General features: G+C 49.1%; 1 protein-coding gene across 3 annotated transcripts in view; it reads right to left on the reverse strand.

Annotated features, from left to right (window-relative positions):
• The window catches only part of SLC25A48 (solute carrier family 25 member 48), a 46,069-nt gene that overhangs the window by 17,321 nt on the left and 1,481 nt on the right, over positions 1-27,267 (reverse strand). For 2 of the 3 annotated variants that reach the window (XR_006269012.1, XM_043465456.1), the window contains exons 2-5: positions 25,560-25,603; positions 20,603-20,674; positions 17,990-18,248; positions 1,310-1,567 (exon numbers count right to left, since the gene is read on the reverse strand). Coding sequence is in view for 2 of the 3 variants with exons in the window: in XM_043465456.1 (XP_043321391.1) it covers positions 1,310-1,567; positions 17,990-18,248; positions 20,603-20,674; positions 25,560-25,603 (633 nt within the window). In the remaining variant the exon portion in view is untranslated. The remainder of the gene's footprint in view (positions 1-1,309; positions 1,568-17,989; positions 18,249-20,602; positions 20,675-25,559; positions 25,604-27,267) is intronic. The other variant, XM_043465457.1, reaches the window with a different exon arrangement.

Below are 27,267 nucleotides of genomic sequence, written 5' to 3' on the forward strand. Positions count from 1 at the left end.
TGCACTGGGAGTTCAGAGACTTAGCCACTGGACCACCAGGGAGGTCACGACAATTTTCTTCTCTCCAGTGGATCTTTCCCATCAGCATCAAACATACCAGGCTATCAGCCTTCTTAAGAAGCAATCCTCTCTTGACTTCCACCCCCCTCTCTGGCTATAGCTGTGTTTCTCTCTCCCCCCCTCAGAAGTGTTGCGTGTACTTGGGTTCTCCAATTTCTTTCATCCCATTCTCTCTTGATCCCACTTCAATCAGGTTCTCACACCCTTCTCTTCATTCAAATCTTGTCAAAGTCACTGGTGGCTTATGCTAAATCCAAGCCCTGGGAATAGCAAGTGCAAAGACTTTGTGGTTGGGAGGGAGCCAGGCATGGTCAAGTTGCAGGAAATAGACCAGTGTGGCTGACACTGAGCTAAGTAAGGGGACGTGAGCAGAAAAGGACACTGACTTCCAGCTGAAGTGACATGGAGATGCAGCATGGGTTCTGAGGAGGGAGGTTAAGTAACCAGTCCATGGTCACAAAGTGACTAAGTATGGATTTGAATTTGGCTCTTTCTGATGGCAGTGTCCCTGCTATACTGTCTGCATTAGCTGTGTGACTTTGGGTTGGTCACTCTGAACCTGAGTTTTCTCATCTGAAAAATGGGGAGAGTGATTCTTACCTTCTGGAGAGAATGAAATCCTCATGTTAGAAAGACTTGCAGGGTGCCAATATTTTAAAAAGATGGACCATGATAAGAGATTTTCTTTTCAAAGCTCAGCACTACCTGACACAGCGTGAGTGCCCAAAATATACCTTCCAACTGAAAGCAGAAAGAGCCCACATAGGGACTCAGAGAAGGTGCAGGGAGAAAGAGGGGGCCCATTCCCCATCCCTAGCCCTTCCTCCGCCTGGCTAGGTCTGACGGTGTGCATGTGCATGCGTGTGTATGTGTGTGTGTGTGTGTGTGTGTGTGTGAGTGCATGTGTGTGCTAAGTCGCTGTGGTTGTGTCCGACTCTTGGCGATCCCATGGACTGTAGCCTGCCAGGCTCCTCTGTCCATGGGGATTCTCCAGGCAAGAATATTGGAGTGGGTTGCCATGCCCTGCTCCAGGGGATCTTCCCAACCGAGGGACTGAACCCAAGTCCCCTACATCTCCTACATTGCAGGTAGATTCTTTACCACTGAGCCACCAAGGAAGCCCCAGGTCTGACCACGCAGGTACTTAACAAAGAACTGTTGGAAGAGTGGCTGGACGAACCCTGCCCTTGCCCCACTGTCCCGCGGCGGTGGTCAGCACAGGGTCAGGGATCAACCATGCCGCCCTTACCCGCCATTCCGCCCGCCAGCCACACAGCACAGGGGCTGGGGCCTGCGCAGGCCTCGGGCGTGATCCAGTCACTCAGGAACACGTAGGGGATGAAGTAGAGGCAGTAGCCTGGAACGTCCCGCAGCAGCATGGCGCTGGCTCCCCGGTACAGCCCCGCCAGGCCTTCTGTCCGCACGATGGTTGCAAAGCAGTGCACAGGCCCCTGGTAGGCTGGCTGTTCCCCAAGAGCTGCCACTCTGGGCTTCAAACTGAGGTTGGCTGCAAAGACAGGGCAAAAAGGTGGCAAGTGGCCCAAGGCAGGAGACTGGCCATTCTCTGGCACTGAGGCAGCCCAGCCCAGCCCATTGAGAGTTCCCACTCACATCACCAATTGATTTTTACCAAACCTTCTGACTGTCTTGGCAGCTCAAATGGGGATTCTGAAGCCCCAGTGTGGAGCCCCTGCCAGCATGTGCAGCCAGACTGGAAGCAGTCCCACCAGGTGATACAACACCTGTTGCCTTAGAATGTCTGCAGGTTCTCCGTCAACCATCACTATGACATTCTGAGCAGATGTGACTGCACGATGTCTCAGAACAAATATGCTGAGCAAGACCAAGCTCTGTCTTGAAGCAGAGGCTGGAAAATCCAACACACTGTGTGGGTATGTGTGTGTGTGTGTCTACTTGTGCATAGCATGCTAAAAATCATATGAGATTTAAAACTAAACTGTCCCTGCTCCAAATCCTGGCCCTGCTTACCAACTTTCTGACCTTGGTAGGCACCTTTTAAGTCTTTGTTTCTTTATCTTTGAAAAGAGGACAAGCCCATAATGAAAGTTGCTAAGACAGTAGATCTTAAACATTCTCACCACATACCCACACAAAATGCTAACTATGTGAGGTGGTGGATGTGCAAACTGACCTTATCTTGATATCATTTCACTACACATATGTGCACCAAATCATCACACTGTGAACCCTAAACTTATACAAGGCTATATATCAACTGTTATCTCAATAAAGTTGGGACCCTGTATTTTTTTAAATAAAAAAGAGAACAGGCTGTTGCAAGTATAAACAAGGTAATATCTATAAAGAGCTCAACATGGTTCCAGGAACATTGTAGGGGTGCAATGGTCTCACTAGAGTATTACTAAGGCCAGATGACAAGCTGGAGGGCTGGACATGGTCTCTGACTCACTCCAGCCCTGGCCAGGCGGTGCCCTGAAACAACTGTAGGGCAGAACTATGCCACTGGCCCCTCAGAGTCCAGGGCACAGAGTGCTGTCTCCTTCTCTGACCACTGGGGTCTCTGCTGGCAGATCATTGGTCTTGATCTGGTTGTTACATCGGTAGCATCTTCTCAGGACAGCAAGTAGTGACTCTAATCCTTCTACCTGGCTTCTTTCATCTCCCTGTCTGATGCTCATCTACTCTGCTACAGACCCTTTGGCATAGCTTTGACTCATGGCCAGAGAGACCTTCCAGTCCCAGTGCAGATAAAGCAGATCATATTCTCAACTTTCCCTTCTTGGAGAACTAAGGTGATGTGACCAGGACAGAAACAGAATGAAGCTTGCTTGTGACCACATGCCCATTTTGTCACCTGGGTTCAATTCCCTGGAAGCACCAGCTCAGTTGGGTTTTTACAGCATGCTGGCTAAGAGAGAGATCACTTTCGTTACACAGGTGAACTTCCAAGCCCCCTAAATAGCCCCATCTGTATCAGATGAAGGTCAGGAAAGAATACTCAGCTTCATGATGCCACGGTCCAAACGGGAGATTTATGAGTTAAGTACAACCTGTCCTTTTCACTCATCCTGGATATAGACAAGGTCAAGGGGGAGGTTTCTATTTGCCTGGAAAGTTTGCTTTAACAAACTAATCCCATATTTTCTTTCCATGTTGGGGGAAGAGAAGGGTAATGGTCATGTGTGTTAGGCCAACCGCAGGAGACCGAGTCCCATTCTCTTTTACAATGGATCCCGCAGGGAGTGAGCAGGTGTGGCAGCCACATTTAGGGGCACTAGGTGCTCTGAGCTCAGGGCAAGGTCAGACACTGCAGTCTTTGAGAGCCCTCTGAGAGATCACTGAACACTCCTTTCTGTCCCAAAGCTACTAGGATACCACCAGGGTCATCCTGGGAAAATTTGGCATTAAACCAAATAGATGTAATTGTCCTGACATATAAACTTTGCCTGGGCCGTGCTTACCTGGAAGTACCAGTGATTTGTCCCAAGAATCAAAGTTCTCATGAATCAACTATAAGTATGACGTAGAGTTCAAAAGTTACTTATTGAAGGAGAGCTCCTGTTAACATTCTGCTTGTTTGGAGGTACAGATGTTGGAAAAAAAAAACAAAAAACAAAACACCTGTCCAACCTCCACTGGCTTTGTCAACAAAAATCCTGCCCTTTTTTTTCCCTTTTCAGGATAAGCAATAAGGAAATTCTCTCATATTCTCCTAGGGTTAAAACAAAAGCAATTTAGCGTTAATTGCTTGAAAATGATCCATTTACAACTATTATATCAATACAATTATAATGCTGACCGGGAACACTGACACGAGTCTGAACTGGCTGTCAGGGCCTTCTGGACACAAGGTGATACTGTGAAGCCCTCGGAACTCCTTGCAGCTCATTCCTGTCATTTGTAAGTATTTTTTTTATTTGGAAATAACTTCAAATTTGCAAAAAAAGTACCAACAAAAGGAGAAAATTTTACATAGAACACGTTTACCCCCACACCTATTTTTAACATTTTACCTTATTTGTTTTATGACTTGTGTGCCCTCTCCTTCCCTGCCCATACCCCTCCTCCACTTCTCACTCAAACATGTATCTGCAGTTAAACTGAACAGATGCCTTTGTCCCAATTCCTAAACTTTGCCTGGTTCAGCTCCAGGTGACAGTGACCCGACCTGGAGTCAAGGTTTTCCTCAATCGGTTGTGGGTACGATGTGACTTTCAGGAGTTACTGATAGAACAAGAGAGTCTGATAAAATCGGAAAAACATTTGGCCAAACCGAGAGCCAGCCTTGTCATCAAGACCCAACCCAGCACCAAATCTGTACTTTCATTCTTTTTCTCCCAAAATAAGCAATAAGCCAAATTCTTTGGCTCATACATACAATATATAATTTTATTCTCTGAGCCCTTTCAGTGTGAGTTACATACAAAATAGCCCTTTACCCTTAAATACTTCAGTCTGTGTTTCCTAAGAGTCAGGATGCCATCCTACATGCTGTGGAACACGGACAGTCCTTGAATCTAATGTATTGCCTGTGCTCACGCTCTCAGTGATCTCACATTGATCTTTAGAGTTTTTCTCCCCCACCCCCACGACAGGATCCAGTCCATCAGGTAATATATTTCGTTGTCACGTCTCTGTAGCTTCCTTTCATCTGGAGTATTTCCACAGCCTTGCTTTTTTTTTTTTTTTTTATGATGACAATGACATTTTTTAAGAGTACACCGCCCCGCTTCTTGTTAACAGAACTTTCCTTATCTGAAGTTTGTTTGATGTGTTATTATATTGAGATGATGCATCCTCTGCTGGACTTCTTCTCCATTCTCCAGTCTCACCTCTTTTCCCATGAAGACCAATCAACCTCAAGATCCCCTTGTCTTCTCTGGCCTCCTCTACTTGTTCTGATTAGTTTGTTTTTTCAACTGAGGTGTAATTTATATCCCATAAAAGATGTAGCTTGTAAGTGCACAGTTGGTGAGTTTTGACCATGACATGCACCAGATCCCATATCCTACTGAGAAAAAGACGTCTTATGCTTGAAATAAGCCATTTTGGTCACTCAGGCAGAGCAAAAATCTGAAGTCTACCTAGCCTCTCCTGCTTTTCAAGGTAAAATGATTTTGTGATGCCAATGACGTGTCACCCGATGAAAAGCAAATCTCTTTTGGGTGACAGTTGTTACAGGCCCACCTACTTTAGTGGTAGTGGTATGGACAATTCATACTGGACCACAAGGCAGAAGACAGCAGGCATTCCGATCAGTTGCTCAAACCACAAGATGCTCTGTGGCTCAGCTGGGGAAGGTGTTGCCAGGGAGGCCTGGCAGCCAGACTCAGAAAAGTGCTGAATTGGAGCCTCTGGTAACTCTAACTCTGGACCAATTTTAGTTTGTGTAAAACAAATTTTGGCGACCCTTAAAAACTGACTTGGGAGGTTGCTGGCAAGCAGTTCTCAGAAATATACACAACCGATATATGTGAATTTGTATGTCTTTGTGCAAGGAACCCAAGGAAGGAGGTGGGTACTTTGCTCACACTGAACCTCCCCTCAGCCTGTTATTCAGGAGCCTCCAGGCCTTGGGCTTGGGGATGCACACATGCCTGTGAGGGGTTCACATTAGGTATATTTCCTTCTAGGGTGAAATGTATTTAGTTTCCCTCATGAGAACTTTTTGTCCTGAAGTAAGAATAAGATGATGAATCAAATTTTTATTATTTCTTATCCTGAATGCTTTGCTATTTGCTTTGCTATTGAGGCCATTTTTTACTGTCCTCTTTAAACTAAGAGCCTTTTACTATAATAGGTGCAGTAACACTCAAGATGTCTGTGGTTTTCTTTGTTTTCCTAAATTGATTTAGGATCAACTCAAGCCCACAAGACAGGCAGGATGTTCAAAGTCAGTAATATCAGCCCCCGCTCTGCTCCTCACCTTCACCTGAGAGCACAGGAAGCCTCCACAGTTCTAAAAAGACCCCTCCTCCGGGCTCCCCTGCGTTGTTCGGCCCAGTCCCCTTCTCACTCCTTGGACCACACGCTGGGCCATGTGGCTCACTGCTCAGCAGCAGCTTCGTTCCTTGGACCACACGCTGTGGCCATCTGGCCCCCCTGCTCAGCAGCAGCATCTGGCACCTGGCTTGCTGGCTCCTGCCTGGGCCAGAAGGCCCCTCTGATGGCAGGTGCCTCTTCAGAGAGCTCTGCAGGGGATGGGGTGTCCAGGTTTAGCCAGTCCTCACCGGTACCCACACAGTCATTCCCTGGGGGATCCTCCTACCTCAGAGAGGCTGCACTGGCCCAGATGCAGGCTGAGGTCCCTGTAGATCTGCCTCTGGTGCCCCTCTTCTGAGAACCCAGGGGCCTGCTGCAGCATCCCACGGTATCCTTCCCAGACACAAACACAAACATGTTTTAACTCTTTCCTTCCTTAGGCAACACTGTTCATTCAGTATCCTCAGTGGGTCACGGCCTTGGAGACGGGAGAGGCAGGGGAAGCGCAGTGAGTAGGCACGGATCCACCTGAAGTAAGGAGAGCCCAGGCCTCAGGACACAAAGGACTGACCGCTCCCTGGAAGGGACAGCACCACCAGACCTCCTCTGTCTGTCGGCGGGAGGGGGGCGGGGGGTGGTTGGAGGTGGACACAACATCATTTCTCAACACATCACTTTCTCCAGAAAATCCTTAGCAGGTCAGCCACGCACAGATGAGGCCCTGCTGGTCCCCAGTCAGCAATGTGCAGGCTCACCAAGTGTTCTGTGCTCAGACACCCCTAGGCCAGCAGGCTCTCAAGTGCAACAGGGGAGCACGGGGTTACTTCAAGGGACCCACCAATCCATAAGCCTTGCAGACTGATAGAATTCCTCAAATATCTCATATACATGTCTGACCATTTTTCTCATATGTGTAGGTGCTACTGTGGGAACTCAATAAAAATTACTTAAATACACTGATAATCCACAGTAGTTTCTTATCATATGTGTTTTCTTAATCATAGACACAAAGTAAAGCCACTGTTCTATGGGTTGGATTCCATTTCGTATATTTAAAAGTACTCGTAGGGACTTTTCTGGTGGTCCAGTGGTTAAGAATCCACCTTCCAGAACTCGATTCCATCCCTGGTCGGGGAACTAAGACACAACATGCCTACAGGCAGCTAAGCCTGAGTTCCGCAACTACCGAGCCAGAGGGCTGAAACTAAGACCCAACATGGCCAAATAAAATAGATAATTTTTTTAAAAAAGGTACTCATAGAAAAAACCTCGGGCCTGGTGCACTGGGAAGACCCAGAGGAATCGGGTGGAGAGGGAGGTGGGAGGGGGGATCGAGATGGGGAATACATGTAACTCCATGGCTGATTCATGTCAATGTATGACAAAACCCACTGCAATGTTGTGAAGTAATTAGCCTCCAACTAATAAAAATAAATGAAAAAAAAGAAAAAACCAGGACCCCTAGTCCCTGCCAAGGCTGTATCCCCGTCATGGTCTGTTTTGGTTGCTTCTGTTTTTGGAGCAGGTGGAGCACATGGTTTTCCCCTAACTGGCTCAGTGAGTTTTCTGGTGGTAGGAACCACACACTGCGATGTGTCCCAGGCCCTGTGACCCTGTGCCTGACACTGTGGGCCTTATGTGCCTCAACACCCATTCAGAGAACACTTGAGCATCTGATCAGCAGCTCTAGCCGAGGAGCCTCCCAAAGCCTCACCTCCCATGTGGGGCGTACCTCCAAGGCCAGCCCTGTCTGGTCCTTGTGCCAGAGACCAAAAGACACTTCCCAATCATGGTATAAGCTTCCACACTGGTCTAAGATGCTGTGGAAGCATCCAGTACTGTGGATGGACATCCTCCAACAGACAGGCTGGGTATAACCTCTGTGGTTTGGATTTGAATAGGATGGGGGACCTTGGGTTCACCTCCCCAGGGTATTACCAATGGGAAGCTCTGGCCTGGCTCCTATTTGTAGAGGGTATGGGCAGTTTTCTCATGATCTAAAGAGTCCATGATAGGCAGATGGTTTAGTAGAAAGAGCTCTGTGTTAGCAGTAGCTGGGGTTTGCTCTGCTGCCCAGTTGCTATTCTCTGTACAACCTAGCACAAAGGACTCCACCACACTAGGCTTCAGCCTCCTCGTGATATACAAAAGGGGGCAACGAGAGGCCTCTCCATATCCTCATTGGGCTTTTGTGAAAATTAACTGAGAATGCACTTTGGCAAGTACAGTTTACCAAAATGTGTGTTGTACAAGTGTATTTTACTCGAGGCAAATAGTTATTGTTCTTGTCTTTATTAACTTGTCCTGATGTAATTTCAGATTCCAGAAGAGCCAGACCTGCCAATCTCGGGCAGCTATGCCCTGCTATGACCTGCTAAGCCTCCTGTGGAAGACTGTGGCTACCCACACAGCACTGAGAGCTACCAACACTAGCGTCAAGTCTAGAAATCAAGACAATATTTGCCTTTGTCAATGGACTGAAAGAACAAATGGGTGTGTCCCTATTTACTGTATGTAACTTGTACAATACGTGAACTGTGAACTTAGAGATGTTCAAGCTGGTTTTAGAAAAGGCAGAGGAACCAGAGATCAAATTGCCAACATCTGCTGGATCATTGAAAAAGCAAGAGAGTTCCAGAAAAACATCTATTTCTGCTTTAATGACTATGCCAAAGCCTTTGACTGTGTGGATCACAATTGACTGGAAAATTCTTCAAGAGATGGGAATACCAGACCACCTGACCTGCCTCTTGAGAAACCTGTATGCAGGTCAGGAAGCAACAGTTAGAACTGGACATGGAACAACAGACTGGTTCCAAATAGGAAAAGGAGTACGTCAAGCCTATGTATTGTCACCCTGCTTATTTAACTTATATGCAGAGTACCTCATGAGAAATGCTGGTCTGGAAGAAGCACAAGCTGGAATCAAGATTGCTGGGAGAAATATCAATAACCTCAGATATGCAGATGACACCACCCTATTGACAGAAAGTGAAGAAGAACTAAAGAGCCTCTTGATGAAAGTGAAAGAGGAGAGTGAAAAAGTTGGTTTAAAGCTCAACATTCAGAAAACTAAGATCATGACATCCAGTCCCATCACTTCATGGCAAATAGATGGGGAAACAGTGGAAACAGTGGCTGAGTTTATTTTTCTGGACTCCAAAATCACTGTAGATGTTGATTACAGCCATGAAATTAAAAGACACTTACTCCTTGGAAGGAAAGTTATGAGCAACCTAGACAGCATATTAAAAAGCACAGACATTACTTTGCCAACAAAGGTCCATCTAGTCAAGGCTATGGTTTTTCCAGTGGTCATGTATGGATGTGAGAGTTGGACTGTGAAGAAAGCTGAGCACCAAAGAATTGATGCTTTTGAACTGTGGTGTTGGAGAAGACTCTTGAGAGTCCCTTGGACTGCAAGAAGATCCAACCAGTCCATCCTAAAGGAGATCAGTCCTGGGTGTTCATTGGAAGAACTGATGTTGAAGCTGAAACTCTAATACTTTGGCCACCTGATGTGAAGAGCTGACTCATTTGAAAAGACCCTGATGCAGGGAAAGATTGAGGGCAGGAAGAGAAGGGGCCGACAGAGGATGAGATGGTTGGATGGCATCGCTGACTCAATGGACATGGGTTTGGGTGGACTCTGGGAGCTGGTGATGGACAGGGAGGGCTGGCGTGCTGTGGTTCATGGAGTCGCAAAGAGTCGGACACGACTGAGTGACTGAACTGAATTGAACTGAACTTGTACAATGGTGTGTTATGTTGTGTACATCTTCATTAATTTTGGCAAGCTATGTAAGACCACAGCTTGAAAAAGAGTCAACTGTCCAGAACTCAAGGGTGCCTCTTGAACTGCATGGCTATATGCCTGGCCTCTTCACAAAACTCCTCCCTTCACTTTTGGGCTGCCATTGCTCCAGCCCTCACTTCCTATTGGCATACAGCCTACTTGAGAAGAAGACCCCAACTGTGGTTTCTGTGCCACTCGTCACATTCCAAGAATTCCTGCCTTCCCACAGGCTTCCTTCTTTAGAAACTGATGGAGAAACATCTATCTCTTTATAATGCTAACAGAGCTTAGCATTAATCATTCCTGTCCTGAACTGGGAAATTCTTCAAAAGTATCAGATGGCTAACCTGCCTAGAGATAAAGATGCTTCTGAGCAGCCACACATCTTTATGGGAGCATTAAAACTATGTTGCCAAAGAGACAAACTGATGTAGTCAAGGTCTCTGAGGCACAGTTACTGCCCTTCCCAGTCAGACATTTCTGAAGATCCAGGGAAATCAGAGAAATGGTTTCACCCCATTTTGTCATCAGACAGCCTTCCAAACTCAAATGGGCTTTGCGTTCAGGTGAGTGGCTGATGATCACCCTCAGTTGGCACTCCCCACTGTTACCATCCAACCCAGCCCTTGTCAACGTGTCCCCTCTTGGCATATCCAGATATTAGGACCCTCTCCTCCTCGAATCCTAGCTACACTCTGTCCCCTTCATTCCATCAGATTATATTAAATATGGTAGAGTCAGGCTCCCTCAACTTCCTTCCTCTTGCCTCAAAATTCTTTCTCAATTTTCTCTTTCCTTCTCCTCTCCCAATTTGGAAAAGAAAGTCTTTTCTTTGCCTCCATCCACTGTCACCTTGGCTTTAGCAGCTCTCCCCTCTTCCCTCTCCTTCCCCACAATGGTGACACGAGTCTCTCAGGACTGTGTTTCCAGGGTGTGGAACGGCACAGTCTGGGGCAGAATAGCCCAGAGAGCACGGGTAAGTCCCTTAAGCCCAGCGTCCGTTTCCCCACCCATCAAATGGAGACTGACAGTGCGCATCTCATATAGAGTTGCGGTGGTGACTGAATCTCAGGGTGTGTGTTAGCACAGAACACGTGATCAGGCACGGCACTTGTTAACTACAGCTGTTAGCGTCAGTGCAGCTCCTTCCCAAACATCTTTACGGCGTTTTCTCATTGCCAGTCCCCTCTTTGTTTTTGCAGCTCAACTTGGCGTTTGCATCTAGCGTCATGACTTCAGCTGTCACTTTTATGTCTGTCACATTCCTGTCTAGACCTCCTGCCCTAACATTGCAGCTGGAGTCGCCCCCTCTCCACCACCACCACAACAGGAACCAAGGCCAAGTCTTCACATTCTTACTTGAGACTGCCTCTCCAGCCGGGATCCAAACCATCAGCCGCAACAACGAGCATGCGTGCTGACCCGCTCCCACCAAGCTCTGTCTCACCAGCTTCATCTGCTGTTTCATCCCCTGTGTAGGTGGTACCACCTCCCTCATCACTACCCAACTTTGAAATCCTGGGTCATTTTCGATACTTTCTTCTCTCCTTCTTAGCCTGTTGGTTCTGCATTATCGATGCCTCTTTCAGTTATCGCTCCCCTCTGTTCCCAAAGTCCATGGCCCTGAGACAGGTGTTCACAGCCTCTAGCCTGGTCTGTGGCAGCAGCCTCTTTACCTCTACCATTCCCACCCCTTCCATCCCTCTGAAGGTCAGGTTCATCACTTGCTGACACACAGCTTTGCTCAGGTCATGTTGGTGTCCAAGATACCCCACTGCCTGCAGAATAGCACAGAAACCCATACTCAGCTAATAATCCAAACTCCTCACACCTGACCCTGCGTCTTCCACCCCTCCCCACTCATCCCCACACAGACTTGCCCTTCCTGCCCCTGACTCCTTCCTTCCATCGGTCCTCAGTCTGAAACACCTCCTTCCCCCCACGTCACCACCTCCAAATCCTAGCCAGTATTCAAGCACCCAGTTGATAGCCACTTCCTCTCTGGAGACTTCCTGGTGTGCAGAGCCAGATTCTGAGGTTCCAGAGTCTTCCACAGGCCTTTCTCTCTCCGGTGCACATTTGGTTCCCCACCAGACAGGGCTCCATGAAGGCAGGGGCTGTGTGTGTCTGATACCTGATGTACCCACCCAGCTTGACTCACTGCAGAGGCTGGGAAAATGCTAGTGAATGAAAAAAATGGATTTAAACAGGTATAACACTCAGCCCTTTGCCTCCAGCTAGACCTGGTGGAATTACTGCAAGGGTCAGCACAGAGTTAATGCTGAGTCCTCCTCCAGTCCCCCAAACCCCAGCCTCCTGTGGTGTTAAGGGCTTTGTGATCTGCACATTAATTAGGTTCTTAATGAAAACACAGACCTCAAAGCTCCCAGATGGGGGAGGAGTGAGTGTCACTGGCCACTGGGCTCTAGGATGTGACTTGGCCCAGGTAGAAGAACTGCTGGCCCTGGACCTCAGCCCCAAATTCCAGCATGGTCCCAGCAGGGCGCCTAGTGCAGCTCATGCCCGTGGGAAGGGTAATGGTAATTTGAAAATGGCACCTTCACAGGTACCTTACTGTCAAGGCCAGATCTGAATGAACTCAGGCCAAGTGACGGAGACCCCAGGAGAAAACCTCTGTGAAGTTGGGAGTTTTCAAGAGGCTAACTGCCATCCAGCAAGTGCTGGTAGGCAGTGCCAAATGGACATTCCCTTTAAACTTCAGCAAATGCTGTTATCATTTGGTAAAACCCCTCTATATAACAAATTTCACAACACGTACCAAGAATCCTAAAAATGACCATACTCTTTGACCTACTCATGAATCAAAGAGCCCACACATTTAGAGAAATGACTGTAAATGAAGGCAACTCTTTATGGACAAATTTGCTGATCACATCACTATTTTCAGAAGAGGAAAAACTGTAAACAGCCTAAATGTACGTTAGTAGGAAAACTTCTAAATAATAAGTTTAACTGTATCACTAACATTTATCTCATGTTTTCAATGTACAATAAATTGTGCTCAGATCTTCATGTGTTATGCATGATCCTATCCCACCCCAGTTATGAAGCAGCTACTCTTGTTATTCCTGTTTTGCAGATGAGTAAACTGAGGCTTGCACTTCCCAGGTGGCGCTAGTGGTAAAAAACAAACAAATAAAAAAAACCCATCTGCCAAAGCAGGAGACTTAAAGATGCTGGTTTAATCCCTGGATTGGGACGATCTCCTGGAGTAGGAAGTGGCAACCCGCTCCAATATTCATGCCTGGAGAGTCCCATGGACAGAGGAGCCTGGCGGGCTACAGTCCCTGGGGTTGCAAAGCGTTTGACACTCCTGAAGCGGCTTAGCACAGCACACAAACTGAGGCTTCTTGACAATCGGTGAAGAAAAGATTAGAAGCAGGTAGTCTAACCCCAGAAACTGAATTCCTACTATGCTATATCATCCTTCTCAAAATATGTGTGTGTTTTATGGACTACTGTACATCTGTTTTAAATATTATCCATCTATTTTCATTTTATAATGCTATTTTAGTAACATGGAAAATGTTCGTTACACTGTTGAGTTAACAACAGGATATGAAACTGTCTAGATAGCATGAGTAAAACCTCTTAAAACATTTCATCTATGCTCACTGAAAAGGAAGAAGAAATACACTAATGTGTTAATGGTGGCTGTACTTGGTTGTATGGCTACTCTTTTCCTCCATATTCAGACAATCAGGATGAACTCAATGGCTTTATATCTGCACGTCTCCAACCAGATGAGCTGGGTTCTCACCTCAACATGGCCTGCATTCCACCTGACATCTGCCCTCAAACAAAGAAGCCAGAGGCCTCTGGCTCCTGCCTTTAGTATGGAGCCTGGTCTCTCACAGACCCTCATTGTCATCACCCAGGAAATGGACTGGTAATTCTGGGGTAAAGTCACAAGCCATGAGCAATCCCACAAGGCAGCCTAAATTGACCCTTCTCAGCACAGTTGTCAGGGAGAGTGGGCCTGACTCAGAGCAGAGACCACAAGTTGGCAGCTAACCACAGCCCACACTGTCAAGTCCACACAATGGTCTGGGCTGCATGGTGTTATGTTGATTTGCATTTTGATTTTGGTTTTGATTGAACTATCTGACAATTTCCAGTTAAAAGACCCTGGGAAAATCTAGCTTTCTGCCTTCTTTAAAAAAGCAAAAGATCCAGGCTGTGTGGCAACAGTCGGCTGGAGCAGAGTCGAAGCCACCCCCTTAGAGAGGATTTGGGCAACTTGCAACTATTCCCATCACTCCCCACTGCCTCCCAGGCACCAAGGCTGATAAGTGCTTGAATGGCTTGCATTTCTAACACCAGAGTGACATGGAAAGTATGTTTTGTTTTTCTATAAGAAGGGGAAAACTGAAGCATAGATTCGGAGGGCTGTGGGTGTTCAAAAAATGGAAAAGGGTACATTCTCCAGGTACCAGTGCTCACTGATGCTTCCTGCCTGGGCCCAGTGAGTCTACCCCTCTACCTTTGGCCTAGAGGGTTTCTGAGGAACAAGTGAAATAAAAACCACATCCTTCCTCTACTTCTGGAGGGATTCTGGGCAGAAAGAACTGCCTGGTGACCCACAACCTGCCTCCCCTGCTTTATCCCCAATAGTTGATCCTGCCCTGCACCCATAGTCACCAAAGCCCCCTCTCTAAAGCATCTGAGGGGATGAGGGCCGTGCAGAGAGGAGCTGCCCAAAGCCACAGAATTCAGACCCGTCCCTTGGAGCCCACGGGCTGCGCCCACTCCTTGAACAATGTCATTTTGGAGTCAAATTCCCACTTCCCTTCCCTCCCTCAAAGTTTGCAGCTGGTTTTGTACATGATGATTCTGTGCAAAGGCCAGATGTTACCAAAGTCGCTGCAGCCTCAGCTTCTACAAAACCCTGGGGGCAGTAGCAGAAACAGCATCAGTGGTCCTGAGTCAGCTGCCTGGGCCCTTGTCCCAGCTCCACCCCCAATTCAGGCAGGGACCTCGGGCAGGCAGTGGAATCTCCCTGTGCCTCTGTCTCCCCTTTGTAAATGTCCAGGAACTGGGTTTTTGTGAATATTAAACACACTGAGCTCTTCGCACAGTGCCTGCCACATGGCAAGCCTGAGGAAACACTGGCTCCCTGCCCCCACAGCCAGGAGTGTTCTGGCTTAGTCCAGATTGGAGGTTCCAGGGGCATAGCTGAGGGGGACCCTCCAGCCTTGGTTTCTACCTTCTGTCCATACACTCAGGTCAACTCCCTTGTGTTTGCACTGTCAGATAAGCCCCTGGGACCAGGTGCCAATGACTTCGAGCTTAGAAGGGCTGAGAAAAGTTTTTCTGTGTGCAGGGCCTCCCCTGGTCTCTTTTTAAGAGCCTTCCCTGAGTTCCCTAAAGGCTAGCTTCCTGGCACCCTGGAAAGGACAGAACAAGTGCATCTTCATTTTCTGTTGCTGCCTTAAGGGGTTTGCTTGAGAACCGGTTTCCTTCTGGTATCACAGATAAACTTACAACCTGGGCCATGGTCCCATCCATACAGGAGTAGGATGAGATGCCGGGGAAGAATAAGGAGAGCGCACGTCCCCGCATCCTCCCTGCTCAGAGGGCTCATCCAGTTAACAAGGGCTCCACAAGAGTCCTGACGTCCCAGATGGCAGTTCTAGGGAGTTCCGCCCCAGGCCCCCAGGGCCCAGGCGAGCAGGCACAGGTGGCCCTCAGTGTGGCCTTGACAGGTGCCCAGTCCTGACCTCCAGGCCCCCCTTTGACCCCTCCCACCACCTTCCCCAAAGCCCTTCCTGACCCCCTGCCCAGTTGAGAGCCCCTCCCACTCCCCCCACCCTGTCTGGAGTGGCCCAATGCCTGTCTGCCCGTTTGCTGGATGGAGAGCTGCAAGAGGAACAGGACAGTCTTCTGTCCACCACTACGGCCCCAGCACTTAGCCATAGGCTTGGCACACAGCAGGTGCATAACTATTGTGTATTGGGTAAATGAACCTCACATTGTCGGGTGGATATTAAATGGGGCCATGCACAAAGAGCACTTAACACAGTGTCAGGGCACGATGAGCACTTAGCAGCTTTGGCAGCTGCTAACAGGCTGCTCCGCTCCCTAAAAGTAAGGCTCCTGCACACTCAGGGGTGGGGCCTTTCTTGGGTCTGGCTATTCTGCAGCTGCTCCTGTCCTTCCTCTAGACTGGGCTCAGGACTCCTGTAGCTCAGGCCTTAGCCTGCAAAGTCAGCCATCATTCTAGAGTCCCTCTTCAGGGAAAGTGTAGATGGGCGAGGGAAGAACAGAGGATGGAACCCAACACTGTCAAGAAAGTTCACCGATGAACTTGTCTCCGAATGTCCCGGGATCCCCTGTCCTGGCACTATCCCTGGGTGTCCAGGCTGGCCGGGGGCCCTCACAGGTATGCATGCACACCTGCCCTGCTCTCCTCCCCTTTCGGGGATGGGGCACCTTGGTTGTGATGCGGGCAGGGCTGCCCCCATGAACCGAGGAGCCCCACCACTGAGACTCGTCCAACATATAAACCCCAAAGAGCTCCAAGGCTTATGGAGAGAGACCTACTCTGCACCTTAGGCCAACACAACTTTGCAAAAGTAGACAGGAGAACATAAAAAACCAGCCTGGCGGCCCGGACCCCTGCGCTCTAGGCCTGTTCACAATGCCCCTTCATTTCTCTACATCTTTGCTTCTGCCTCTGACACAGGACAGATCAGTGAGCTTCGAACTCTTCTCAGAGGTGCAACCCTTTGGTCAAACTGAACGGTACCAAGATATGACTCAGCGTGTTAGGTAGGTGGGGCTGAGGATGCCCCTGCCCTGTATCTCCTCAGTGGCCCCCAGGGGGGCGTGCTCTGTGACTCTCTGGGTGAACCATCTCATTGTTGCCTTACATCTCCCTGCATGTTCACAGTGACCATGGGCCCTGGGGCACTGAGCACCTAGCAGGTGTGACTCCTGTTCTTGGGGTAGGAGGGGCCCCTGTGAGGAGCATCGGCACCATGCCTGGAGTGTGTGTAGACCTGCCCTGACACCTGCCCAGCTGCGCAGGGAGGGCAGGTGAATCAAGGAGCCTGGGTAGCAGTGGGGGGAGGACAGGCACTGGCCCAGGATGCTCCTGAGTGAACTTTTGGGGCTTCAGCCATGGGTCAGCACAGCTGCCCCCCACCTAGCCTCTGTGGGCAGAGGGCTCACATGGAGGCCACTCAGAAGGTGGCCAAGAAGAGGGGTCTTACCCAAAACATCTGTCAGGTATATATCTGAGGTCACAGGAAGGACAAAGATGCAGTCCTTCCATCATACAGATAAGGAGACTGAGGCCCAGAAGGGGATGGTATCTTCCCTGAGGAGGCAGAGTAAAATGAGAGCCAAGGACCAAACTCCAAGGTATTAGAATTTGTCTAAGACTCCCCAGCTCATCCTTTCTCTACAGCCGGCCCTTTCTGTCCACATAGCAAGTGCCTTCTCGTTCTTTCCAACCTCCTTTATCAAAACTGGCCTCAGGAGAAGGGGCAGGCACCTCTTTCCAGCAGGGAGATGTCAGCTCCAGCTCACCATGGGGCAGGAGTAGCTAGCTACACAGCAGATAAGAAATGAAACTCTAATAGAACATTGATGCAAAGTGAGGGGCACCCACTTCATGAACCAGCAACCAATCCAGCTCAAGGCCTCCTGGCTGCACTCCGTGGTGTGAGGGGCAGGTGTGGTTCTGAGACCTGGACAGTCACACAGGGCCCCTCACTTGACTTAATGCTCTGCTCTTGCCCTTTTAAAATTCTTACTAATTTGTGATCAACAGATTATTTTCATTTCATGCCAGGGGCTGCAAACTATAATGCTGGTGCTGACTTGCCAGTCATGAGTTGTGTGTCCTTGAATAAGTATCTCAACCTCTGGGAGCCTCAGTTTTCTCATCTGCAAAATTGAAACAATTACAGTGCCTGCCTCAGAGAATTGTTCTGAAGATGAATTAAGAGAACATATGTGGGGCTCTTCACAAACATCTGGTGCATAGTAAACCCTTGACCAATGAGAGTTACCGCTATCAATAAAAATGATTTGACATAGATGCCCTGCTCCATAAAAAGGATATTAACCAAATCCCAGAGCTAGGAAGCCATGAGAGGGTCATAGGTGCCCAGACACCAGGCCACCTCCCTGGCCTCTTACCTTCCTGAAATGGCTGTGTTTGCATCTGCAGCCGGATCTTGATGAGGTCCACGGGCGCACCCAGCCCGACAGAGACCACGCCAGCCACCACGCTGGCCAGAAGCAGGTCAGACAGCACGCGGGGTGGGCCAGCCTCAGGTTCCCGGCACCGGTGTTGGCTGAGGAACCTCTGTGTGTTGCTGAAGACCCCAAACACCACCGAGTTGTAGACGGCGATGCTGGCAAGGGGGAAGGACATGCCCTTGAAGAAACCAAACACCTGTGGGGAGACCCAGGAGGAGGACGCATGAGGGCCTATGCCACCCCTGGCACAGACCTTGCCCTCCTGAAGCCTGCGGCCTAGCGGGGGAGACACCACAAGAAAAGCAAGCCAGTATGTTGGACATGGGTTTGAGTGAACTCCGGGAGTTGGTGATGGACAGGGAGGCCTGGCGTGCTGCGATTCATGGGATCGCAAAGAGTCGAACACGACTGAGCGACTGAACTGAACTGATGTTGGTGGAAAGAATAAGAGGGTGATGATGTGAAAGGAGAAACAGGGAAGCATGAGAGCATCCTTGCCCTGAGGAGGAACTGGCTTCTGCACGAAGCTGTTTCTTGAGCCATGGTGTGCTGGGCCTGGGACCTGCATTTGTCACCAGACTGGCAGTGTTCCTGGGTGTGGCCAAGGGCAGCCCACGGAGGCCCAGTGGGCAGTGGGCTTGCCAAGCACCACATGCTCCCTGCTCATGCGCCACTCCAACGAAAGCATTCTCTGGGCACGCGCCAGGCCCTGCAGGACAACAAGAAAGAAGCACTTTCCGCCTGTACTGAGCTCACAATCTGGAGGCGGAGGAGGAGAGGACCCAGGCAGACAGACTGACAGGCAAGTAAAATATAATGCACTAAGCCTGTAGTGGCGGGGTGTGAAGGGTCCCACAGCCCCCCAGGGGCACCTGGGCCAGCAGGTACTGGGTGCCCCGAGCATGCGCATCTGTTGGAACAGAGCTGGAGGGAGAGTCCCCGAATGAGCAGCCTGAAAGGCCTCTGTGAACACACACTGCATTCTCAGCAGACACCACAGATGCGCCACTGAGCCTGGGAAATCCCAGAGGCCCTTGGAGGAATCAGGGCCACATGCAGGGCACCAAAGCTGAAAAAGCACTGGGAAGCCACTGTAAAAACTCCAGGCTGTACTCAAGCCGGTTCAGCCTCACCTGCGTGCCTGCACTCTGTCTACAAGGGCCTGGACACCACCTCACACAAGTGTCCACCCACGCATGTGCATGCAAACACACATGCACGCACGCACCATACTCCAGACTCCTCCTCTACAAGGCCCCTCAGATAACTTGAGACATCACTTAGCTTTGAACCACCGTGTCTTAGAGTAATGCCAACAGCCCCCACAGAAACCTCAGGGCACATGGCCCAGAAAGGAGAATCAACAGCTGCCATTCAGAGGATGGAGGAGGAGGACAACATTACACCAGAACAGCTAGTGCTGGGTTTGCAGGGCTCACCCTGATTTTAAAGCAGACCATCCAGAGAACCAGAATAACACGCAGACACAAGACACACTCCAACGGAGGAGAAGAAACTCCAGGTGCAAGCAGGAGCCTCCTGAGCTCCAGGCCACTTCCCAGGAGGGAGCCTGGTGGGGACAGATGTCAATAAGGGGGTCATGTTTCCAGTGACCCCAGGAAAACCCAGTGCTGCCACAGGGCTTACACCTATTTCTTTTTTTCAAATTAATTTTTATTGGAGTGTAATTGCTTTACAATGTTGTGCTAGTTTCTGCTCTTCAGCAAAGTGAATCAACTACATGTACACATATACATACAATTTTTTGGATTTCCTTCCCATTTAGGTCACTACAGAGCACCGAGTAAGGTGCCCTATTCTATGCTGGAAGTTCTCGTTAGTGATCTACTTTATACATAGTAATGTGTGTGTGTATATATATATATATATATCAATCCCAATCTCCCAATTCATCCCACCCCCACTTTATCTCCTGGTATCCATATATTTGTTCTCTGTCTGCTTATGCCTATTTCTTCAAACTAATAGGTCATTTCATCCTAAATTTTAAAATTTATTTAAAATTCCCCAAGGAGGAGTCTTAGAAAGTCTTCAAAAAGCACATACTCATTCTCAAGAATGGCACCTGATGCTTCTACAAAATCTGTTACTCAGATTTTCCCCTCTGCAGAGAAAACCCCTGAGTCCCCTGGTCTGGAGTGTGGTACAAGCCTGCTCTGGGTGTTTGGGATCAGAAGAGCCACCCCACCTCCCACCCCTTGCCCCACTCTGGGATAAGGGAGCTGTGAACACATGGCTTAACCTGCCACTGATTTGGTTTTGAAAACTTGACAGGTCACCCTGTTTTTGCAAGAATTTTCCACTCCATGTTTCTAAGTGCCTCAAAATTTCTCCAGAGAGATGACACACAGTTTTCTTCTTCAATAACATTGCAGCCGGGGACAGGGTTAAGTTTAGGTAATACATAATATTTGAGGAGTGGTATGAGATGAACAGGGAACACTGAGTCAAAGGTGATGAGCGTCATGAACAGGGGGTGAGGACGGTGACCTTGGTCCCCAGGAGAACCTTCCCGCCAGGAGCACTTACACTCTCCCTCCTGTACACCGTGCGGATGCAGGTGAGGGTGCTCCGATAGCCAGAGCCGGCCTGCAGGCGAGCCTGAGGAGAAAGGCAAAGGCAAGGGCCTGAGGCCAGGCGGAGACAGGTTACATCCCCGCCACTCCCATGATGCTGGGCTCCCAGCACAGGGGCCCAGAGAGGGGAAGGCCCTGCCCCTGTGGCCCCGTCCCAGCCTGGCTGGCCTTCTGTCTTCTACCTGCACTGCCTCCCTACACATCCCATTCGCCCCTTGCTAAATGCAGCAGGAGCCCCCTCGATCTGAGAGAAGAAGACAGGCCAGTTTGTTGCACAAGAACAACGCTTGTTTGGAGACATATGGTTTTGCTGCATCTTGAGTACAAGAGCTAACCTGTGGCTCCAGCCTGTCTGCTGTCCAGCACCCTGCCCTCCCAAATACTCCTGGGAGTGGCCTGCTCATCTCACCTCCCAACAGATACAGAACCCCCGTGTCTGTCCCCCCAGTGATGCACTGGGCTCCTCGATGGCCTCCTGCTCTCCCGCTCACTCCTTTGTCTGTATCGACACAACAGTCAGACTAATCTTTTCCAAACAACGATGAATGTTTGTCGTTGCTGCATCAAGCTCTGCAGAGGCCTCCCTCCAAAATCAGAAGAATCCCACCCTTAACCAGAACCACAGAGGTCCTGGGTGGTGCCTCTGTGGTGCCTCTCACCACCTCCAGGTAATTTCCTCCACACCTGCTGTGCCTGTCACATTACACATTCCTGGACCCTGGAACATCAGTTTCTTCCTGCTTCCAGAACATTCCACCCACAATTCTCCCCTGGAAGGCTCTTTCTTCAGCTCATCTTTTGGGTCTGAACTTCAGTGCTCCAGTGATGTGACCTGCTTATCTGATTTGCTGTTGTTGCTGTTCCGTCGCTAAGTCATGTCCTCCTCTTTGTGTCCCCACGGACTGCAGCACGCCAGGCTCCTCTGTCCTTCACAGTCTCCCAGAGTTTGCTCAAATTCATGTCCATTGAGTCCGTGATGCTATCTAACCATCTCATCCTCTGCCGCCCCCTTCTCCTTTTGCCTTCAATCTTTCCCAGCATCAGGGTCTTTTCAAATGAGCTGGCTCTTTATGTCAGGTGACCAAAGTATTGGAGCTTCAGCTTCAGCATCAGTTCTTCCAACGAGTATTCAGGGCTGTTTTCCTTTAGGATTGACTGGTTTGATCTTACAGTCCAAGGGACTCTCAAGAGTCTTCTCCAACACTGCAATTCAAAAGCATCAGTTCTTCAGCGCTCAGTCTTCTTTATGGTCCAACTCTCATATCCATACATGACTACTGGAAAAACCATAGCTTTGAATATATGGACCTTTTATGGCAAAGGAATGTCTCTGCTTTTTAATACACTGTCTAGATTTGTCATAGCTTTCCTTCCAAGGAGCAAACTTTTTATTTTTTTTCATTCCATTTCATATTTTTTTCATTTCATTTCATTGTCCACAGTGATTTTGGAACCCAAGAAAATAAAATCTGTCACTGCTTCTACTTTTTCCCCTTCTATTTGCCATGAAGTGATGTGACCAGATGCCATGATCTTAGTTTTTTGAATGTTCAGTTTCAAGCCAGCTTTTTCACTCTCCTCTTTTACCCTCATCAAGAGGCTCTTTACTTCCTCTACAGTTTCTGCCATTAGAGTGGTATTAGCTGCATTTCTGAGGTTATTGATATTTCTCCCAGCAGTCTTGATTCCAGTTTGTGCTTCATCCAACCCAGCATTTTGCATGATGTACTCTGCATAGAAGTTAAATAAGCAGGGTGACAATACACAGCCTTGACATATTCCTTTCCCAATCCTGAGCCAGGCAGTTGTTCCATGTCCAGTTCTAACTATTGCTTCTTGACCCTAATACAAGTTTTTTAAGAGACAGGTAAGGTGGTCTGTTATTCCTATCTCTTTAAGAATTTTCCACAGTTTGTGGTGATCCACATAGTCAAAGGCTTTAGCACAGTCAATAAAGCAGAAGTAGATGTTTTTCTGGAGCTCCTTTGCTTTCTCCATGGTCCAGCGAATGTTGGCAATTTGATCTCTGGTTCTTCTGCCTCTCTGAAGCTCAGCTTACACATCAGAAAGTTCTCAGTTCACATAACTACTGAAGCCTAGCTTGAAGGATTTTGAGCATAACCTTGCTAGCAAGTGAAACGAATGCAATTGTACAGGAGTTGAACATTCTTTGGCATTGCTCTTCTTTGGGATTGGAAAAAACTGATCTTTTCCAGTCCTGTGGCCAGTGCTGAATTTTTCAAATTTGCTGACATATTGAGTGCAGCACTGTAACAGCATCATCTGTTAGGATTTAAAATAGCTCTGCTGGAATTCTGTCACCTCCATTGGCTTTGTAGGGCATTTGGGTTCCCCCTGTGGAACAGGGCCATCTTGTATTTTCCTCTCATCCCTGGAGCAGAGCGTGGCCCTGGCACTCGGCCCCTTGCACTGACTGACTGGAGGATGAGATGGTGGCATACTCTAATGGAGGCTGACTCCGCTGACAGGCAGAGGGTCTGAGTAAGGCCACAGAAAAGCCCAGGGAAGGCTTCACCCTGGGCCTAGACCAGAGCAAAGGTCTGTCAGCCCTTGAGGAAGTTGACACCCATGCCAGCAGCAGAGTTCAAGCCTCTAGGATCTCCAACTGTGACAGGAGCTAGCACATAATATAGACCAGTGGGGACATACTGGGCATCTTACGGAACTTATCTCACAGAATCCCACAAATGCTATGAGGTGTGGATACTATCCCCACCTCACTGATGAAAAAAGCTGATTCCCTGTATAGGTTTCTGATTGCTGCTGTAACAACATATGATGAATGTAGTGGCTTAAAACAATGCAAATTTATTTTCTTACAGTGTTCTCGCTGGTCTATAGAGAGCTGAGCCCTGATTAGAAAACCCTGGTCACACTGCATCAGACATAAACTTTAAGCATACCAGGTGTGCCAGGAGCCTGCGGTGAGTCCTGACCCAGCTCTGCTGCCCCAAGCAGCCAGCCTGGCTCTCCCACCTGTGAGGTGGGAGTCTCTGCCCCAGGTCAGCAGCCTAGGTCCTTCCAGCCTGGTTCTTTCGGGGGGGAGACTGGGGACCTGGGACAAGTTGCTTGTCTGCATCACCACACTCCAGCACATGTGCTCTTCAGGACAGAAGGGCTTGCTCACTGCTCTCCCCTTGCTGCCAACGTGACAATCTGCATGACAGCCCCACTGGGGAAGGGGCTCACTGTCCATTTTATAGATGAGGAAACTGAGGCTCAGGGAGGTTAAGGGAGAAAATGCGGGAAGTGGGAACTGGACTCCAGGCTATTCTGACTCTGGGACTCTGGCCCAGACCTTTCTCAGCAAATAGGAACTCTAGAGTAAATGCCAACCAGAAGGAAGGAAAATGTTCTGGAGAGAAACAAGGGCCCCAGGCCAGCCACGGGCTGGACCCAGAGGCCAGCCATGGAAGCTGGCATCATCAGGCTGGTACTCTCAACAGAGAGGTTCTCAGGTGGAACAAAGACTAGATTTGATGTGTTGGGAAAGCTTTCCTGTAGAGATTCAGGGGGAGGGGTGGAGAAAAGGAAGAGTCTTATCCTTTACAGGTGACATGCGGCCCAGGGTGGCCAGGCTTGCCATGCCAGGGGCAGGAGATGAGGATGGGGCTTCCAAACAGGCTCTACCAGCCCCTGGCCAGGCTGTGGGTGAGGGAAGGATGCTCTATCAGGGAAACACACTGGTTGCCTGGGTCAGAAACATGGCTGTTAGGTGTGCAGGGGCAGGGACTGGACTTGCTTAGTCCACCACCTCTGCCCTGCCAGCCCCACAGCACCTGCATGGAGAAAGCATCCAGGATGTGTTTGACATATGAGCAAAAGGCTGGGCTTGTGTGAGGGACTTGAGGAGCCAGGAAATACCTTCAACTATTTAGACATGTAGGCTGACCTCCCCATCAGAAGAGAGCAGACTTGGGCTCTGACGGAGGAGGGGCCCACAGTTGCATAGGGAGGAAGATGGGGAGGAAGGGGGCCACAACGGCCCCTGGAAGAGGGCCTGAGAGGTTCCTCTTTGTGCACAATCCTGGCAGAGCATTAGATGCGAATGCAAAAGTCAGGGTGAGGAGGCACTATTCGTGGCCACCTTCTCAGGGTATAACTGTGAGTGCTGCTTAGCACGGGGACAGGAGGCAGGGGTGGGGGTGGAATCAGATGTCCCTTTGTAGCACCTCACTTCTCAGTGCTTCAACTTGTGGTGACCTGGGATAAGCCTTTCCCCTTTCTGGGCCAGTTTCCACACCTGAAGAACAAGGGGCATGGATGATTTCAATGCCAAGGGGCTTTGCTGGCTCCATCAAGTTACCATGGCTTCCCATTCCCAACCTAGGTCCAGAGTCCTAAGCTGATATTCAAGGCCTACAAGGATTGACTGCCCACCTACCCTTCCTGGGTTCTGATCCATAGCTGCTTTCAGAAACCTGAGGCATCAGCAAAACTGGCCATGTTGGCCCTTCCTAAGCATGGCCCCCAGGCGGTGTCCCCACTTCAGTGCCTCTGCCCATTCTGTTCTCTGTGCCTGGGATATCTTCTCCAATCGCCTGACCTTAGATTCTGGTTCAGATGTCACCTCACACTGGAAGCCTTTTCTGGTTCCTTAGTTTTACAGAGGCGTGCAGGAGAACATTCCCAGTGCCCCCGCCCTCTCCCCTGCAGCTCCTGAGAACCTGGAGGCAGAAATGGAGCATTCATGAAAACAAAATCACTGCCAAGCAATGAGGGTAGAGCATTCCAGGCTGGGCCTCCCAGCACTCCACCCCCATGGACTGGCACAGAGAGCTGGCCCTGGGCTGGCGACCTTCTGGGGATCAGAAACAGCTGGCACATTACTGGAGGCAGACTGGCTCCAGGCCTCTTTCCAAAAGGTAATGGTGACATGGCTACTGTACCTTGACTGTGTCCAGGGGGTGGCCGACGATGACGCTGGCTGCACCTGGGGATCAAGAAGACTTGCTGGTTACTCAGCCCCTGGACTTTGAACTTGCACCAGCTGGCTCTCAGGACTGAACAGAGGACCCAGGCACTTACATTCACTTACTCGGTCCACGCCCAATCACCAGAAGGGGACCTCAGGCATAGGCTCACACACAGAGGAAGGCAAAGGGAATGGAGCAAAACTGGGGCCTTGCCTCCAGGACAAACACCCTATAGAAAGGGAGGTAAAGGTGCTCGGATAACTGGGTATCAATGCAAAAGAATAAAGTTAGACCTCTCCCTCATACCGTATAGGGGCTTCCCTGATAGCTCAGTTGGTAAAGAATCTGCCTGCAGTGCAAGAGACCCTGGTTTGATTCCTGGGTCAGGAAGATCTGCTGGAGAAGGGATAGGCTACCCACTCCAGTATTCTTGGGCTTCCCCTTGTGGCTCAGCTGGTAAAGAATCCACTTGCAATGTGGGAGACCTGGGTTTGATCTCTGGGTTGGGAAGATCCCCTGGAGAAGGGAATGGCTACCCACTACAATATTCTGGCCTGGAGAATTCCATGGACTCTATAGTCCAAGGGAGTCGCAAAGAGTTGGACAAGATTGAGTGACTTTCACTTTCATACCACATACAAAGTTAACTCAAAAGAAACCAAAGACCTATCCGGAAGCACTAAAACTATAGAAATCATATACTAAAACATAGAGGGAAATCTCCATGACTGTAGATTTGTAACAGGTTCTGAAAGTAGGTTAGTGGTTGCCCAGAGGGAGAGGAATGGAATGGGGCTTCACAGTAAATAGGTGTGAGGGATCTTACTGGGGGATGAAATGTTCTAAAGCTAACTTACAGTAATGGTTGCACCACTTAGTAAAATTACTAACAATCACTAAATTGTACACTTGAAATGAGTGGATTTTATGATATGTAAAATAACCTCAATAAAAGTATATAGCATTTATAAAGTATATAGTATACTATATACTTTAAAAGTATATAGCATTTAGGGACTTCCCAAGTTGCATAATGGTAAAGAATCCACCTGCCAGTGCAGGAGACATAGGAGATGTGGCTTCAATCCCTGGGTCGGGAAGATCCTCTGGAGGAGGAAATGGCAACCCACTCCAGTATTCTTGCCTGGAGAATCCCATGGACAGAGGAGCCTGGTGGGCTACAGTCCATGGGGTCGCAAAGAGTCAAACACAACTGAGCGACTGAGCACACAGATAGCATTTAAACAGCACCTGATACTTAATAAGTATTCCCTGCTTCTACACTCATCTTTATTTCATGGAAGCAGAAACCTGTTGACGTAAACAAAGTAAGGCCAATCTCCAAATAAAGGATGACCCACTACTTGCCGTGTGAGGTGGGGAGTCCTTGTGTCATCAGAGGTTTTCAGCCACTCTGGTAGCCTCCCCCTCCAGGACATTTCTCAAATCACGTCCCGGGCAGCCCTACTGAAGTTGATCAGACTACTGAAGGGGCAGTCAAGGAAAGTCTCTCCCTCTGAACAGAAGAAAGCTTGTCTGAAGAGGGCCTGGATGTGCCCACTGGGTCTCTGGGCACAGCCCCATGGCGGGTAAATGTAGCCCTATCCAAGGGAGTCTGTGCAACAGAACTGCACCCAGTGAAAGAAATCGCCTCTGCTTGGGAGGGTGAGAAACAGGGGCC

This window comes from Cervus canadensis, chromosome 4 (assembly GCF_019320065.1).
Source record: "Cervus canadensis isolate Bull #8, Minnesota chromosome 4, ASM1932006v1, whole genome shotgun sequence".
NCBI lineage: Eukaryota > Metazoa > Chordata > Mammalia > Artiodactyla > Cervidae > Cervus > Cervus canadensis.